Consider the following 19,521-nt stretch of genomic DNA (forward strand, 5'->3'; position numbering starts at 1 on the left):
TCGCATGTGTTCAGATACGGAGAATATGGCGGTCAATCGAGGCCCATGCCAGTGGCCTCTCGGTACCCTAGACCCAGAATGCGGTCGCCAAAGTGCTCCTGCAGGACATCACACACTCTCCTGCGCCGATGGGGGTCGAGCTCTGTCATGTATGAACCACATCTCGTCGAAATCAGGGTCACTTTGGATAATGGGGATGAAATCATCCTCCAAAACCTTCACATACCCTCCAGTAGCCACCCTGCCGTCAAGGATTATCGCACCGATTATTCCGTGACTGGACATTGCACACCACACTCATCCGTTGAGCGTGAAGAGACTTCTCTATCGCAAAAATACGGATTCTCAGTCCTCCAAATGCTTCAATTTTGCTCACTGACGATCCCATTAAAATGAAAGTGGGCTTCGTCGCTAAACCAAACCATGCACGCGCATACTAATTCCCATCGCGCCCCACAGCCAACGATGCAGTTTAAACGTCCCAATGCAAACCGTTCAGAAGTTACGAACATTTTATTTCATATAAAATTTAGTAGCTTTTATTCATGATGATAAAGTAGTGGAAGAATGGTGAATAAGTACACCTAAAATTCACTTTTTTGCACAGTGAATGGGATGGAATATTACATCTTTGAGGCACCGCACCAAATCCACAACCAGAATGATTTACTCGTGAAGGTTCGGCAAACGGACAAAGGCAGGTTGCATGCTGTGTTTGTGACAAAAAATTATAATGTATGAATTCAGAAACAAGGTACAGCCTCGATCAACTTTTCTTTTCGGCTTGATGTTACGAAGAGGACCTTAAAAGGTAGAATAGAGTCACAGGTGAAGCGAATGAAGACGCCGTCAAAAGTTCGTTTTGTGAAGCTACCTCCAGCTGAGGCAGGGCAGTGCATTCGACTGCGCGAGCCGTAAGTGGCGTAATTCTTAACCGGTTTCGCATTCGACATTTTACGGAAACCTGCTGCGAAGCTGACCTGGTCTTGGAGTCTTTCCAGCGGTGTACCTGTTCTGGTAGCAGAATGCTATACGTGTCTCAACTAGATAGTTACCGTGCGAGGCCTGCCATATGCGCTATTCGGTTCTATTTACTATTTACAAACAAACACAGTAACATGCTATTAATCGTGGCCGCCTCTTCATAAATCATAAGTGCTAGGTAGCATATGGTTTCTGACAAAGATCAGTGTTTGACCGTAAATTGTCACGACTGAACGCGTATTGCTATGATTGTGTATAGATGAAATAAGAATAGTAGAAAATCACTGTTCGCCACGAGCAGAATGGAGTCATTTCCAAAATACGCATCATTCAGAATTATCGTCACAATGAAATGCAAGACAGTATGAGCGGCTGAGATAATCTGTAGCGTTGTCAAGACAAATGTACAGTATTACGAGGCCTGTTCAGAAAGTAAGCTCCGATTGATTGCCAAATTGAAACCACAGTGAACATCAGAAATGTTTTACTTGTAACAATTAGCTACACCTTTCAGCTACTTCTCTACGTAGTCGCCGTTCTGACTTAGACTTTTGTCATAGCGTTGTACCAACTTTTCAATAGCATCATCATAGAAGGCAGCCGCCAGTGCTTTCCGCCAATTCTCCACGCTGGCCTACACCTCGTTGTCTGTGTCAAAATGTTGTCTTCAAAGACAGCGGTTCATGTGACCAGAGATGAAACTCAGGGGGAGACAATTGCGGACTGTATTGTGGGTAATCTCACATTTTCATTTGAAAACGATGCAGGAGCATCTTCATTGCCCCTGCAGAATGCGGCTGAGAATTGTCTTGAAGAAGAAACAGCACGACAGTTATGTAATGTTAGCTGCATAGCTTCAGGCGAAATTTCTCACCAGGCCCTCGTACTTGGCGGCAGACACTATTTTCTAGACGTCTTTACGCACTCACTGCGAGCTCAGAAATGAGAAGAGCGACGTGATGCTAACTGGGGTTATACTAGAGACACTACCCAACACATCTGTGCAAAGCTTTATCGGATTTTCATAGTCGTTTGCATTTCGCGACCGATCGGAGCTTACTTTCTGAACGCCCCTCGTACATCACAATTTGCAGCAAAATGTGTTCTGCCTTACGTAGGGAAACAAACCGACTTCCGGCCATCCTGGTCTAGGTTTTCTGTTATTTCCGTAAATCGCTTCAGGCAAGTGTCGGGGATGGTTCCCTTGAAAGGGTACGGCCACTTCCTTCCACATCGCTCCCTAATCCGATGGGACCGATGACCTCGCTGTTTGGTCCCCTTCCCAAAACCAACCAACCAACCAACCTGTATAGTGTTTTTTGTCAGTCTGTCAGAATGCGGGCGGGCGTTAGCGTGGATTAGCATCACTTTACGCAGTCTTGCTGGTCGTTGTTCTTGGACTGTGCTGCAAGACGTCTCAGTTGTTGACAATAAATATCAGCAGTGTGGTTACACACTGGGGAAGCAATTCGTAGTACAGCACACCGTCGCTGTTGCATCAGATATATAACATTACCTTTTGTGGATGTCTTTGTACGGGGAGTTGCTGCTTTGTTTAGGCTTAAACATTCCTCTCTTTTCTTTACGTTAGCATAAAGATATCATTTTTGGTTGGTGTTGTTCACGAGCCAGCTGATGAGCAAGCAGAAATGCACATATGGCCGCCTGCTGATTTTATGATTTTGGTTTGGAGCATGTGGTACCAATACACCCGATTTTTGAACCTTCCTGGTTGCATGCAAGTGTCGCACGATGGTGGAATGATCACAGTTTTGCCACTTCTCGCGTACACTGACGTGGATCATTGTGGATTAATGCTTTTACTCGATCTTCGTCAAACGCCGAAGGTCTTTCTGAGCGTGGGGAGTTACTAATGTCAACCGATCCACCTTAAATCGAGGAAACTACACTACTGGCCATTAAAATCGCTACACCAAGAAGAAGTGCAGATGATAATCGGGTATTCATTGGACAAAGATATTATACTAGAACTGACATGTGATTACCTTTTCACGCAATTTGGCTGCGTAGATCCTGAGAAATCAGCACCCAGAACAACCACCTCTGGCCGTAATGAAGGCCTTGGTATGCCGGGGCATTGAACCAAACAGAGCTTGGATGGCGTGTACAGGTACAGATGCCCATGCAGCTTCAACACGATACCATAGTTCACTGTGACTGGCGTATTATGACGAGCCAGTTGCTCGGCCACCATTGACCAGACGTTTTCAATTGGTGAGAGATCTGGAGAATGTGCTGGCCAGGGCAGCAGTCGAACATTTTCTGTATCCAGAAAGGCCCGTTAAGGACCTGCAACATGCGGTCGTGCATTATCCTGCTGAAATGTAGGGTTTCGCAGGGCTCGAATGAAGGGTAGAGCCACGGGTCGAACCCATCTGAAATGTAACGTCCACTGTTCAAAGTGCCGTCAATGCGAACAAGAAGTGACCGAGACGTGTAACCAATGGCACCTCATACCATCACGACCGGTGATACGCCAGTATGGCGATGACGAATAGACGCTTCCAATGTGCGTTCACGGCGATGTCGCCAAACACGGATGCGACCATCATGATGCTGTAAACAGAGCCTGGATTCACCCGAAAAAATGGCGTTTTGCCATTCGTGCACCCAGGTTCCGGTCAACTGCTGTTTGTGTATGAGAAATCGGTTGGAAACTTTCCTAATGTCAGCCCATTGTAGGTGTCGCCAAGGGCGCCAACCTTGTGTGAATGCTATGAAAAGCTAATCATTTGCATATCGCAGTATCTTCTTCCTGTCGGTTAAATTTCGCGTCTGTAGCACGTCATCTTGGTGGTGTAGCAACTTTAATGGCCAGTAGTGTATTTTTTTCCCGTGCTCTGTCCAGTGTCATCATCCCCATACACGGCGCAAATGTTTCTGGCTGCCTCCTCAGCTGTGAGATCTTTACTGAACTCAAACAGGAGAATATGTCGGAAATGTTCTTATTTCCTATCTTCGCGTTCCCTTTTCTGACGTCCACCGCTCAATTCACTTTGACAAAATAACAGTATTTAAAATAAATTAGCAACAGTCAACTAAAAATAGAAAATGACAGTCGATAAATAGACCAACAGCAACCGGAATTTCAACATGCAAAACAAAAATACTATGAACTTATACACCACCCGAACATTTTACGTTGCCACGGAACGCAAGAAATCATGGTTGGTTGGGTTGTTTACGGGAATGAGACCAGACAGCGAGGTCATTGGTCTCATCGGATTAGGGAAGGATGGGGAAGGAAGTCGGCCGTGTCCTTTGAAAGGAACCATCCCGGCATTTGCCTGGAGCGATTTAGGGAAATCACGGAAAACCTAAAACAGGATGGCCGGACGCGGGATTGAACCGTCGTCCTCCCGAATGCGAGTCCAGTGTCGAACCACTGCGCCATCTCGCTGGGTAAGAAATCATGTTCAAGGGCGCATGGAGATGCTATCGAGGGGAAGAACGTACAGCGATTGGACAAAAAATGGAAACGCCACAAGAAACGCACGCTTGGACAAAAGTGCAGATGCAGCCAAGCCTGCGGGTTGCGCTGATGTATTTGACAACGAACAGCACCTGCGCAATGTCCTCAGTATGTTGTAAGTATCATCGCGGCCAGAACAATGTTGCGTGTAGTTGTGAGCATCGTAAATTTATACTCTACATCTACATCTACATTTGTACTCCGCAAGCCACCCAACGGTGTATGGCGGAGGGAACATTACGTGCCACTGTCATTACCTCCCTTTCCTGTTCCAGTCGCGTATGGTTCGCGGGAAGAACAACTGCCGAAAAGCCTCTCTAATTTTACATTCGTGACCTCCTCGGGAGGTATAAGTAGAAGGAAGCAATATATTCGATACCTCATTCAGAAACGCACCCTCTCGAAACCTGGACAGCAAGCTACACCGCGATGCAGAGCGCCTCTCTTGCACAGTCTGCCACTTGAGTTTGCGAAACATCTCCGTAACGCTAGTACGTTTACCAAATAACCCTGTGACGAAAAGCGCCGCTCTTCTTTGGATCTTCTCTATCTCCTCTGTCAACCCGACCTGGTGCGGATCCCACACTGATGAGCAATACTCAAGTATAGGGCGAACAGGTGTTTTGTAAGCCACCTCCTTTGTTGATGGACTACATTTTCTAAGGACTCTCCCAATGAATGTCAACCTGGCGCCCGCCTTACCAATAATTAATTTTATACGATCATTCCACTTCATATCGTTCCGTACGCATACTCCCAGATATTTTACAGAAGTATCTGTTACCAGTGTTCGTTCCGTTATCACATAATCATACAATAAAGGATTCTTATTTCTATGTATTCGCGATACATTAGATTTGTCTATGTTAAGGGTCAGTTGTCACTCCATGCACCAAGTGCCTATCCGCTGCAGATCTTCCTGCATTTCGGTGCAATTTTCTAATGCTGCAACTTCTATGTATACTACAGCATCATCCGCGAAAAGCCGCATGGAACTTTCGACACTATCTACTAGGTCATTTATATACATACGTACAAGAAAAGCGGAAAAACATCATTCAATAAGACACAAAGCGGACGAAAGTGTGTTTCGAGTGATCGTGACAGACGGTCATTGAAGACTATTCTGACGAAAAATAAGAGGAAAGCAGTTGCAAAAGTTGGTGCAGAACTGAATGTCGCACTTCCGAATCTTGTCAGTACCAATACAAGACGAGGGGAAACTCCCTAGGAATTGAAGAGTGCCCTGGATTTCCAAACCGACTCATCAGTGATGCAAATACTCGTAACGGTAAAACGTAGTGCCTAGGTTATTAAACGTGGATTGCGGAACAATCGAAGAAAGTTATTTGGTCGGATGGGTCTTCTGTCACACTGTTTCCAATTTCTGGCTGAGTTTACGACCCGAGAATGAAGCCCGTCTACGATTCGGTGATGGTTTGGGCATCCACATCGTAGTATCCCACGGAGCCAATGGTTATTCTGTAAGGTCGCATTGCTGCCAAAGATTCCGTGACTTTATGTCTTATTAGGTCCATTCCGTGGTACAATATTTGTTTCCCAGTGGTGATGCTGTCTAAGATGACAACGCCTATGTTCACACCGCTCGCATCTTCCAGGACCGGTTTTGTGAGCACGAGAATCCAATGCCATTTCTCTCCTACCCACCACTCAGTAATATTGAGCCTCTGTTGTCTTCATTGGAGAGAAGGATGCGTGATCGCTATCCTCCTCCATCATCGTTACTTGAATTTGCTTCTATTTTGCAGGAAGAATGGTATAACAGTCTCTTTAAAACCATGCAGGATCTGCATTTATCCGTTCGGAGAAGACAGGAAATTGTTTTGAATGCCAACGCCGTACCGGGCGTCGTATTGTGTTGAGATTTTAGTTTTCAATGTTTTTGTCCACCCCTTGTTAGATGGATTATAAAAGATAGCTCCATAGGTCCTGAAATTTCATTGTGCGGAATTTAATATAAATTTAATGTTATGACTCGAGAAGGAATGTATATCGTGATTCCATGATAATGTTACAAACTTGCAGGCATGATGAAGGAGGGTAAATGCATCAATTTGAGGTAAGGAAACCTGACCCGTAAACCACTGAGTCGAAGGCTATAAGCGAAAATCGTTATTTTACCTCTGAGAGTGGACTTCTTCCAGTGCAAGCTCTTTGCTTTTCATATTTTGGGAGGGGGTAGTACGAGCGAAAACAAGAAAAAACTGACTAGTAAACAAGGCCACTAAAATGCATACCTTGGGAGCTACAGGGTGGCGCACGAAATGTGTTACCATTTTGTTTTTGAATATAAACTTAACTGTCAATACAATCTGAAAGGAACATATACTTCAGTGAAGAGCCGTTCATGGAGATTTGTTGTAACTCAGCACATGCTCAATATGTCCACCATTTCGTTTCCTAACTTCCTTCAAACGAACGCTGAAGTTAGTGATTACCCTACGGCACATGTCTTCCGTAAGAATAAGTCTTCTGAGCTCCATTAAATCACGTGGACGATTCGGGAAAGTTTTTTCCTTTAGGTAGCCCCAAAGAAAAAAGTCACATGGATTGAGGTCTCGACTGTTGGGGGGCCAATTTTGTCCGTCATTGAAGCGACCTGGAATCCTGAGTGAAATGATCCGCATGTCGAAATGCTCGTGTAAATACTCCAACACAGTGTTTGCAGTATGTGGCCTTGCTCCATCTTGCATGAACCACTGCGTGTTGAAGGGCAAGGCAGTAGCAAGAAACTGTGGAATGAAGCTATTGCGAAGCATGCTCAAATAACGCTCGCTGTTCACAGTTTCTCCAAAGAAAAAGGGTCCAATAAGTCCGTGACTGGAAATTGCTGCCCACTCTGTAATCCTCGGAGCATAATGTTGTCGTTCATGAAGCACTTGTGGGTTTTCAGTGGCCCAAAAGCGTACATTTTGTTTGTTAACCACACCGTCCAAATGAAAATGCGCCTCGTCTGAAAACCAAACGTTGTTGAGAGTTTCTCCCCTATCCTCCGCCCACTGAGCAAACAGAAGTCTCTGCTGCTTGTGTTCTTCTGTGAGCTTCTGTGCACAGGTCATCTTGTATGGGTACATATGGAGGTCACTTTTAACAATGCGTTGAACGGAGCGTCTGGATATTCCCAGTTGCACTGCTGCCTTTCTACACGATTTCCCGGGACTGCTCTGTACAGCAACTCGTACTGCTTCAGTATTCTCCGGCGAGCAAACAGGCTTAGGCCGAGGTCGCTTCGCTTCCAATACTGTTCCTTCCTGTACAAATTTATCGTTCAACCTGTGTATGGTCTTCTTGCAAGGGACCTATCGTGTGTTAAACTGTTGTCGAAAACGCCTCTGAGTCACAACAAGGCTTTTCGTTTCATGAAAAAGTAACACAATTGCCGATCGTTGCTGTGTCGTCAGTCTTCCATTGTCAGCCAGTGCTGCTTACTAGTCTCCTAACGGCAGTATCGTGAATTACACGTCATTTCGTAACTCATTTGTTTCTCCAAGCTCTGCTGGTACTGCTGTAGAGATCCCAGCAGGATATCTAATGTGCGTCGTAAATTGTGAAAGAAACAATTGGTAACACATTTCGTGCGCCACCCTGTATTAGCAGTTGGTGAGTAGAAGAGATGTGCCTCGCAATAGCGAAGATGAACAAGTGCTTATTGCTCTTAAGATATGTAGATTAGAGACCGTGTTTACCGGAAGTTTTCTTCTTGTTTTGGTTCATGCTACCTTCTCCCAAAATATAGAAGGCAAAGAGCTTGCACTGGGAGAGGTGTACTATCAGAGGTATAAGAAATTTCGCTCATACACTAAAATGAAAAAAATCATAGTGTATTTCTTAACGTTGTGTCGGATCACCTCTTGTCTGGCGTATCGCAGCAACTCGACGTGGCATGGACTCACTAAGTCGTTGGAAGTCCCCTGCAAAATACTGACCCATACTGCTTCGATAGCCGTCCATAATTACGAAAGTATTGCCGGTTCAGGATTTTGTGCGCGAAGTGACCTCTTGATTATATCCCATAAATGTTCAGTGGGATTCATGGTGGGCGATGCAGATGACCAAATCATTTGCTCGAATTGTCCTGAATGTTCTTGAAACCAGTCTTGAACAACTGTGGCCCGGTGACAAGATTGGGAGTATGAAGGCCATGAAAGGCTGCTAAAGTTCTCCAAGTAGCCGAACACAATTACCAGTCAATGATAGGTTCCATCGACAGAGGACCCAGTCCATTCCATGTTACCAAGCCCACACCGTTATTGAGCCACAGGCAGCTTGCACAGTGCCTTGTTCACAACAATACTTGGGTCCATGGCTTCGACGGCTCTGCACCACTCTCGAAACCTATCTTCTGCTCTTACCAACTGAAATCGGGACTCATGTGACCAGGCCAAGGTTTCCCAGTCAAAACGATGTGGTCACGAGCCCAGGAGAGGCACTGCAGGCGATGTTGTGCTGATAGGAAAAGAATCGCGACGGTCGTCTGCTGCCACAGTCCATTATCGCCAAATATCGCCTAATCGATATTTTCGTCGATTACGGTGGTTGTTTCAAGCAGTGGTGCTTGTCTGTTAGCACCGCCAACTTTATGTAAACGCAACTGTTCTCGGTCGTTAATACACTTAGGCCGTCGACTACTGCGTTGACCTTGGTGAGACGTAATGCCTGAAATTTGGTACTCTCGGCACACTCTCGACACTGCGGATCTCAGAGTATTGAATTCCCTAACGATTTCCTAATTAACGATTTCCATAATTACGAAAAGTGTTGCTGGTGCAATATTTTGTGCACAAACTGACCTCTCGATATTCCATGGGATTCATATCGGACGAGCTGGGTGGCCAAACCATTTGCTAGAACTGTCCAGAATGTTCTTCAAACCAACTGCTAACAGTTGTGGCCCAGAGGGATGGCTCATCGTCGTTTGGGAGCATGAAGACAATGAATGGCTGCAAATGGTCTCCTGGCAGCCTAACATAATCGTTTACAGACAATGATTGGTTCAGCTGGACAATAGGATCCAGTATATTCCACCTAAAGACAGCCCACGCCATTATGAAGCCACCACCAGCTCGTACAGTGCCCTGACGGGTCTATGGCTTTCTAGGGTCTGTGCCATTGTCGAACCCTAAAAATCAGCTCTTATCCACTGAAATCGGGACTCATCTGACCAGGCCACGGTTTGCCAGTCGTCAAGGCTTCAAACGATATGATCATGAGCCCCAGGAGATTAGCTACAGAAGACATCATGCTATTACCAAAGGCGCTCGCTTTGGTCGTCTGCTGGCATAGACTATTAACGGCAAATTTCGCAACACTGTCCTAGCCGATATGTTCCTCGTACTTCCCACACCGCTTTCTGTGCTTATTTCACGCTGTGTTGCTTGTCTGTTGCCGGCCGGCGTGGACGAGCGGTTCTAGGCGCTTCAGACTGGAACCGCGCGACCGCAACGGTCGCAGGTTCGAATCCTGCCTCGGGCATGGGTGTTTGTGTTGTCCTTAAGTTAGTTAGGTTTACGTAGTTCTAAGTTCTAGGGGACTGATGACCTCAGATTGTAAGTCCCATAGTGCTCAGAGCCATTATGCTTGTCTGTTAGCACTGGTAACTCTACTCAAACGCCGTTGCTTTCGCTCGTTAAGTGCATTGCCCGTGGTTGGAGGTAATACTTGAAATTTGTTATTCCGTCGCACTCTTGACACTGTGTATTTCAGAATTTTGTATTACCTAACGGTTTCCGAAACAGAATCCTATGCGTCTAGCTCCATCTTTAAAGTCTGCGAATTCCCGTCGGGCGGCCACAATCACCTTCTCAGATGAATCACATAAGTACAAATGACAGCTCCACCAATACACTGCCCTTTTATACCTTGTATATGCGATACTACCGCCATCTGTGTATGCGCACAGCGCTGTCCCATGGTCTTCGTTACATTAGTGTAACTTTCGACTCGTTCGTTTCCGGATCAGGGCCCTTCATCTCAAACTGATATATTTACGCTTCTTCATCATCCCTGAAAGTTTGTAACATTCTCACGGAATCATCCTGTGTTCCCACAATCATCTCAAGCGTCGCAGTCACCGTTATTTCAAACACAACGACTATGACACAAAATTTCAGTAGCTAGTCACATAAACGCACAAGGTTGAGGCATTACTTTCGTTTTGCCTCAGGTTACAGTAGGAAGTAATTATGTTTTCTATGTCGAGACATAAGTCTTTATTTGATTGCTAGCAGCTTCAACACCTCACTGGGTGAATGGAATATTGGACGCATTTGTTTATTTCTTTTTATCATTTCACAAAGAGGTCACCCGCCGTTTATATGTATACTCCTTATTCCATCCTGTATGAGTGTGCATGAGGATGAATGGAAGTCAAATGTAGCGGGAGCATGGACAAAAGGGAACATTTTAAGGGAATAGCAGTCATTGCCAACGTTACAAGAATAACGGCAGGTAGGCCAGAGCAGCAAGCAAACATGAAAACAGGCACGAGGGTAGGTTACAAAGTTGGTGCGGGGGTAAGGTGAGTCTCCCCACCACCGCGTCTGAATAGCAACGTTGGTCGGATTTTGGCGCGTGGAGAGCACTGTGGGGCCAGACACGAGACGGACAGGACGCGGGAGCACAGCAGCTCGCAGATTTGGTGAGATAAAAATGAGGTAATATGGCTAAAAATTCACGACAGGGTATGCCCATAGCACGCATTCAACATATCTTGATCGGTACACGTTACGGCTTTAATTTATTTGCAATAATTTTCTCGGAAATGTGTTAGTAAAATTTTGCTTTGTGGTAGTGAGCACGCAACAGGAACCATCAGTTCATGTAGCTATTTCCCGAGTTATAAGCTTCGCTTTTAACTCAGTGAGTGCAGACTGCGTATTAGATGTCAGATCGAGAAATTTCTGTCGCGAAATTTAATTATTTTTGGTACTTTCTTTGTGAGTTTAGTTCCCACTTCATTATGGCGCCAATAGTACAAAGTCCGATAAAGTGGTCAGTTCTCGAGTTTTCAGTATGCTTACAGTTGTTTTCAGTGACATATTTAACCGTTATTAGTGTGCTACTCTCCTTTTACCTAAATATTTTATGAATTTGAGGTAGTTTCTTTGATATCATATGATCGACCACGTCTTTGCGTCCTCAGCGTAGCACATGCTTTACAGCCTAATAGTCGTTGCTACAGTGAAATTTTCAGCGTTCAAAGCAAATTAATCAGTTCACCTAACAGCATTCGGTGATTAAACCAGAATAAATTCTGATTATTTCTTACCTTCGCGGTGTCGGAAAGTGAATCCAGTGCATAACCACTACCGTGCATCTGCCTGATAATTGCGTTTCTGCTCGCACGATTTCTTGCTGATACATTTTAAAAGTGATTTTGCGTGTCTTAATATGAATTTTTGATTGAAAAGTTTGTGTATTTTTTAGCATTTTTGCTGTAGTTGATGTTCGACCACATGGCCAGTAGCAGGCATAGAACAATAGATTCCCCCCCTCCCCCCCCCCCCCCCCCCACCTCCTTGCCATGTTAAAACTGAAGTTAACTGTGTTCATTGCATAGTCCTTTCAATTGAAACAGACAGCGGCGTATGAATCATTGTAAAATCTACAAAAAATGTTAGTAAAATTTTGCCCAGAATGTTTTCTTTGGTTGAGGTTTTCTACGTTCAGCAGTGGCTTACCTTAAATTTCTAGCAGTGTTTTTCATGCAGCATTACGCCAGCTGTGAGCTAACAAATTGTGTTAAATTAAAGTAACAAAATTAATATACCAAAGAATGCTCATGCCCACCAAAAGACATTTGAGTTAACAGTCCCGTGTTGTGTAATTGTGTTTGTGCTCTGATAACCCTAACATCTAGAGTTATTTGGCCTGCTGATAGCGACAGTATAGTAATTTGATCGGTACAGTGTCTTGCAAATGTGGTAGAATCATTGTGGTCCAACCCCTAAACTGTGGTATAGTGTAATTCAAGCATGATGAAACGTGAGTTTTAAGGAATGAATGATGATTATCCCGCTAAACACGGTGTGGCCCACTTATGTATTTTTTTGTGTTATGAAATTATTCGTGTAGTGTTTTCCTTTTGTCATTGTTCTACCCATGAGAAGTTTAACGCTCATTCAAACATAAGTTTTGTAACTGAGGAGAAATTCTTGTGTGTGGTGTTATAAAATATTTTCATCAGAGTAGAAAATAAATGTATTAAATGAGAGTCAGCATTTCAATTAAGAAATACCCAGTCACCTGATAAATGAAAGGGATAGGACATATCTTATTCAGTTCAATTAAACCTGGCAAGCCTTTTCAGTTAGATCTTCTAAATTTAATGATTGATAGAAATAATCTACAATTTGAATCTAGATAGGCTACCAGCTGCTGGAGTGACGGTTTTGAGTTCAACCACCACATCACGTATTATCTTAGAGAAACTCGCACCAGTTTCCGTTGCGCACACTTCTAAAATAATTAATTTGTTTACCAAGTTACTGAAATAAGGGTCACAATATAGACACCATTTCTTATGTGCCTGGTATATTAGCAACCATGACGCAAAGTCGAGTATAATATTCTAAGGTAATGCGAGTAGATGGTCACTCAGGTTCAACAGTAACAATATAAACCAAAAATATATAAAGAACCATTATACACCCAATAAGCAGTCCAATAGCAAGGTCATCCGCTAATCGATAAATCACTTTAAGATAAGCAGTAGTAAACTCTTAAGAAGGGTTTATATATGTGTAACTTGAGATTTTATAACTAATGCAGCTCATGAAATAAATCATGGACAACATAACAGAAAGCGGAAGAATATACAGGGTGATTCAAAAAGAATACCACAACTTTAAAAATGTGTATTTAATGAAAGAAACATAATATAACCTTCTGTTATACATCATTACAAAGAGTATTTAAAAATGTTTTTTTTCACTCAAAAACAAGTTCAGAGATGTTCAATATGGCCCCCTCCAGACACTCGAGCAATATCAACCCGATACTCCAACTCGTTCCACACTCTCTGTAGCATATCAGGCATAACAGTTTGGATAGCTGCTGTTATTTCTCGTTTCAAATCATCAATGGTGGCTGGGAGAGGTGGCCGAAACACCATATCCTTAACATACCCCCATAAGAAAAAATCGCAGGGGGTAAGACCAGGGCTTCTTGGAGGCCAGTGATGAAGTGCTCTGTCACGGGCTGCCTGGCGGCCGATCCATCGCCTCGGGTAGTTGACGTTCAGGTAGTTACGGACAGATAAGTGCCAATGTGGTGGCGCTCCATCCTGCTGAAATATGAATTGTTGTGCTTCTTGTTCGAGCTGAGGGAACAGCCAATTCTCTAACATCTCCAGATACTGTAGTCCAGTTACAGTAGCACCTTCGAAGAAAAAGGGACCAAAAACTTTATTGGCTGAAATGGCACAGAAAACGTTCACCTTAGGCGAGTCACGTTCATACTGAGTTGTTTCCCGCCGATTCTCAGTGCCCCATATACAGACATTGTGACGGTTGACTTTCCTGTTAGTGTGGAAAGTTGCTTCATCACTAAACACAATCTTTGAAACGAAAGATTCATCTGTTTCCATTTGAGCAAGGATAAAATCACAGAAATCGATACTCTTAATCTTATCAGCTGCAGACAGTGCTTGAACCAATTTCAGACGATAAGGTTTCATAACTAACCTTTTTCGTAGGACTCTCCATACAGTTGATTGTGGAATTTGCAGCTCTCTGCTAGCTCTGCGAGTCGATTTTCCTGGGCTGCGAATAAATGCTTGCTGGATGCGTGCTACATTTTCATCACTCGTTCTCGGCCGTCCAGAACTTTTCCCTTTGCACAAACACCCATTCTCTGTAAATTGTTTATACCAACGTTTAATTCACCACATATCAGGAGGTTTAACACCATACTTCGTTCGAAATGCACGCTGAACAACTGCCGTCGATTCACGTCTGCCGTACTCAATAACACAAAAAGCTTTCTGTTGAGCGGTCGCCATCTTAGCATCAACTGACGCTGACGCCTAGTCAACAGCGCCTCAAGTGAACAAATGTACAACTAAATGAAACTTTATAGCTCCCTTAATTCGCCGACAGATAGTGCTTAGCTCTGCCTTTTGTCGTTGCAGAGTTTTAAATTCCTAAAGTTGTGGTATTCTTTTTGAATCACCCTGTATTTCTCCCAAAATTGGTTCAGTTAGAATCAATCAAGAATTATTTAGCAATAACACGTTCTGTAGTATGACTATACTGTGCCGGCAACCCATCACCTTATTTTCGTTAAAAGTTAATTTTTGATCAACTTTTGTGTGCTGCAGTCGTTATGTTGCCAATATCATTGTAATTTCGAAGTATGGAAGTATTTAATGCTTCATTCAAAATTAAAGGCTCCTGGGCCTAGTTTCTGGGAGTTTCGGTTTCCTATTCTGCGTGAAGACAGTTGGAGTTAGGTGGAAATTAATTAAATTTTTACGTTTTGTCTCGCTGACGTCACTTTCTTCTTGGCAGGAAATATCCGACCAGATTCTGCTCTCTCCTGGTGCTAATACGTATGGACTAGAGAAATTAATTTAGGTGCTGATCAGTCGCATTTATAATCCATGAATGAATACTTTATGGAATCATTTTGGTTATTTGAGTGACGATAACTGCTTTTTCATGAAATTAGCCTGTCACCTCCCTCCAGAACATACATATGGATCCGTCTGTTGCGACAATCAGAGTGCCGGGAGATACTACGTTCGTTAAGAAAAGAAGCTACGTAGGAAATTTTTAAACATATTATTAATATGGTTAGCTGAAGGCTGCTCCACTCATATCTTTGCTTTATTAACTGCGAAAGATTCGCTGCCTTGAAACATTACAAAGAGAACTATATAGTATTTTGCTGCAAGTTTCCGGATGACGAATCATGCAACAGTGTTGGAAGAGCAACAGAAGAACCCAAATTTCATACACATCTATACTCGACAATTTATTTTCAGATCCACGCAAGTGATGTCACTGAATTTCTCTTGTTAACAATTTCTCTGTAGAAGAGGAAAGCGGTATTAATTTGAAAAAAAGAAATAAATAAAATAAATATTGATGGCTTTTTCCGCGTGGTTACGGGAACGCGTTGCTGCTTATTTTATAAACATTCGTGGCTATTCACGTGGGTTAAAAGTAGACTGTCAATATGCCTGTCATGTCAAGAGATCGTTGAGGTGAAAACATTAGACGTCTGAGATCTGTCTATTTCCGGTGAAGAAACGCCATGAGGAGCCATCGCTTGCAGAACATTGTGTTTCATGCTCCAGATTCATTTATAAAACACTAGAGACTCGTTGTTTACCGGGGCTATAGTGTTCAAATGGTTCAAATGGCTCTGAGCACTATGGGACTTAACATCTATGGTCATCAGTCCCCTAGAACTTAGAACTACTTAAACCTAACTAACCTAAGGACATCACACAACACCCAGCCATCACGAGGCAGAGAAAATCCCTGACCCGCCGGGAATCGAACCCGGGAACCCGGGCGCGGTAAGCGAGAACGCTACCGCACGACCACGAGCTGCGGGCAGGCTTTAGTGTAAGCTGAAAACTGCAAGAAGTAGTCGTTATCTTTATCGAACGTGGAACACACTAAGGAGTCAGGTAGCGACACAACGATGTGGGAACGAATTGTGCGCGTGCGAGGCATTTACGGTTCCACAAACGAACGCTGAATGGCGGTGCTATTAGATGTGACAATTGTGTTGTTTAAAGAGTTGTCATTTGTTATTGCTGAAACAATGACAGGTCGGAAACTGGCCAAGTTATTTGTGTAGAGTATGCGTTCAAGGAAAAAGTTTGGTGAATACATGTAAATGTCCTGTGATGGTTTCCACTGGATGTTTCTTTGCGATTTATGTAAAAGTGGAACTCAACAAGATTGCTTTGTATAGCTGCCTTCAACTTTTAAGACTTAGTCATCTTCAGAATAGATTTTTTGTAATTGTTTTGTAGTATTTAGTTGTGATCGTGCTTACTTCAGTCGTAACTTTCGTGAAGGTCGACCAAAATTGGTTGTTATTTCAAAATACATCGCTACGAGAGACGTGATTCGAAAACCTTCACATGTATTTTATAGTGAGACTGAAGCTCAGAACAAAGGCTCGTGTCAGTAGGGGGCCGCCATTTTATTCCTGGTGCAGTTGGGCTATGGCGAAAGAGAAGAACGAGGGGAGGGAGGGAGGTCGCATGGTGACATCATCGATGTTGTCGATGGAAACCTAACAACAACACAGCGTGGGATGCATCTTTTTTCAACTTTTATGGGAGTCACCAAAACAACCACACATAGTTCTTTGATAGGTGGTAGTAGTTTTCATTAAATAACATTGATTTTCAGTTTAGGTAGACTTTGGTCTGACAAAAATTTGTTGGTTGTCATAGAGAGCAATGTAGTATTTGTTGACAGAGTGCACTTTCACGGTGAATAACGAGTATGCAAAATCTGTTCCTGTAGCTGTAAAAGGTTTTTGTGATCGCAACTGAGACTTCTATTTGAAGGCAAGGTGTGTTTTCCACGAGCTTACATGGCAGACACATGTGTAACTTTCAGGTCTGAGAAGTACACAAGGTCAACCATGTAGTTTGCAACAGTCGGTTTCCCACCAACTTAAACCTAGGTAAGTGAATTTTTGAATTTGTCGCCATTTTAAATGTGGAACGAGTGATTTTCTTTTAATTTCCCACATTCTTAAAGTTAGTACAGGTGGAAATTTTTAATACTCCAGCGTCTCAAACTTAGGAGAAGTGGACCCTTGAGTTCTAAACTTCTGGTGACAAATGATTAAATATGCAAGCTATGACATCAGACGGTCGGGGAAATAGTTTAAACTTGGGAGAACTGAGTTAACACAATTTTAAACTCGATTCACTTGAACTCTTAGTACAGCTGATCTGTGACGTCATAGCAGTTGGGAAAACGTATGATTTTTTTTTTTTTTTTATTTTCCTGCCATTTTAAAATTAGGACAGAATTCTATATTTAACACACATGATCTGACAACCACACAGGCTTTGCCAGTATCCACCAGGTTCACCATCTTACATTCTGACATCGTAGGCCTGGGGAAAACCGAAAAAAATGGTTCTAAGCACAATGGGACTTAACACCTGCGGTCATCAGTTCCCTAGACTTAGAACTACTTAAACCTAACTAACCTAAGGACATCACACACGTCCATGCTCGAGGCAGGATTCGAACCTGCGACTGTAGCTGCAGCGCGGTTCAGGACTGAAGCGCCTAGAACCGCTCGGGAAAACTGAGGAAACATGGCAACTATACAGGCTGTGATTACATCTCTGGGACCACCATCTTGAATTTTGATGTCACAGGGCCTGGGGAAACCCAGCGGGGAACTGTTTTGACAAACATGCAGGTTGTGCTAGTGTATCCAGGTCCACAATCTTGAATTTTCCGCTAGTATGACAATAGTCAATCTCGTATTTTTGTATTTCTCACCAATTTACACTTAGCACAATTGGATTATTTGAAATTACGCTATTTCTTTAAAAAAAATTCCCGCAGTCTTAAGGCGCGTCCACACTACTCGTGCTCGCCAGCCTTGTGCTCGTCATACTCGTCTGCCGGGAGACTTCTCAAAATTGTCTGACTTGCGTTCGTGCTGCTTCTATCTTCGTCGACACTACTCGCAGTCGTGACCAGTGCCAGTTTCCTAATTTAAAAATGGACGAAGTGGTTATAGCAAGTGCCAGCTTCCTTGTGATGCGCCTTTTAGCTGAGGAAGAGGACAGAAGAAGGCGCTACAAAGTCCCAAGAAAACGCAGGTGGTGGATGACCACAGTTTTCAGAAGCAGAAAGAGATATAGTGGAAGTGATTTGATGGATGACTTGGATGTTGAAAACATACATTTCAACGCATTTCGCCGTATGTTCGCATCAGATTTTGAATATCTGATAAATTTGGTAGGACCGAAAATATCGAAGGCTGACAGAAAATTTCGGAAACTATACCAGTTGCTGAGCGGTTGGCACTTACGCTCAGATACCTAGCAACTGGCGATTCCTACATCAGCCTCAGCTTTTTATTTAAAGTCTCCAAGAAAGAGATATCAAACATTGTTGCTGAAGTACGTGCAGCTCTTACTGGCAGCTTGAAGGAGTTTGTAAAGGTAAGTTAGTAAATTATACAAATTTTGTTATTAATTCACTTTTATTCATCAGGTAATAAGCAAAAGAAATAAAAATATTTGGATTTAAAGAATGAGAAACAATTAAACGCAAAAATGATTACTTTTAATTATTATAAATCAAGCAGATCCAGAAAATGTGGAAAGCCTTGTTCGGTGTTGTCAGAAGTAGAAGTAAATGTCTGTTGGAAGTTGCTTTGCATCTGCTCATGGGCATGAACTTGTTGAGTTGAAGGAATCGGTAAATGCGACGAGCAACTGTAGTCGCTGTTGGTTGAACTTGGTATAGAATGTTCGAAACAGGCGCTTTCTGCTCTGAAAATCGTGTCGGAAAATTCTTTTTTAACAAAAGCACGTGTTCTGTTGTCCATGGACCGTATAATGTTCACTATGTACTCTCCATAGGCGTCAAACTCGTCTCTAGTTTTAGATAAAGCAGTTTGTAGTGCATTGTATGCCTCTCCTATACGAGGATCTTCGGCCCTTTTTCTCTGATTTTTTTTAGGTGAAGCAAATACCTTCGTGCGTTTGTTTGATGTGGGTGGTAGTTTGTTGTCTTGCATTGTTTGATGATCGACATCTTGACTACTAATTTCTTCGCAAGTGCTCGCTGTACCTTCGTTTGTATCCATGCCCGCAACTGTCTGTTCTTCCAAATCCTCCTTAAATTCCTCCAAAAACAAAGCGACGACAAAAGATTGACATAAACAATAGCAAAGCAAGTAAAATAAAAAAATAATAGAATGGATGTAGGAATAGGGAGATAGACGATAATAATCGTAAAAAATTGGGAACAATGTCAAGTTGATAAGTGAAATTCAGAATATTTGTTATAATGATT

At 43.1% G+C, this 19,521-nt stretch overlaps 1 protein-coding gene across 1 annotated transcript in view; it reads right to left on the reverse strand.

Moving 5' to 3' along the window:
- The window catches only part of LOC124605945, a 157,653-nt gene that overhangs the window by 135,990 nt on the left and 2,142 nt on the right, over positions 1-19,521 (reverse strand). Inside the window, 1 exon segment of the mRNA XM_047137905.1 lies at positions 18,933-19,169. Coding sequence (XP_046993861.1) covers positions 18,933-19,169 — 237 coding nt within the window.

This window comes from Schistocerca americana, chromosome 3 (genome assembly GCF_021461395.2).
Source record: "Schistocerca americana isolate TAMUIC-IGC-003095 chromosome 3, iqSchAmer2.1, whole genome shotgun sequence".
NCBI lineage: Eukaryota > Metazoa > Arthropoda > Insecta > Orthoptera > Acrididae > Schistocerca > Schistocerca americana.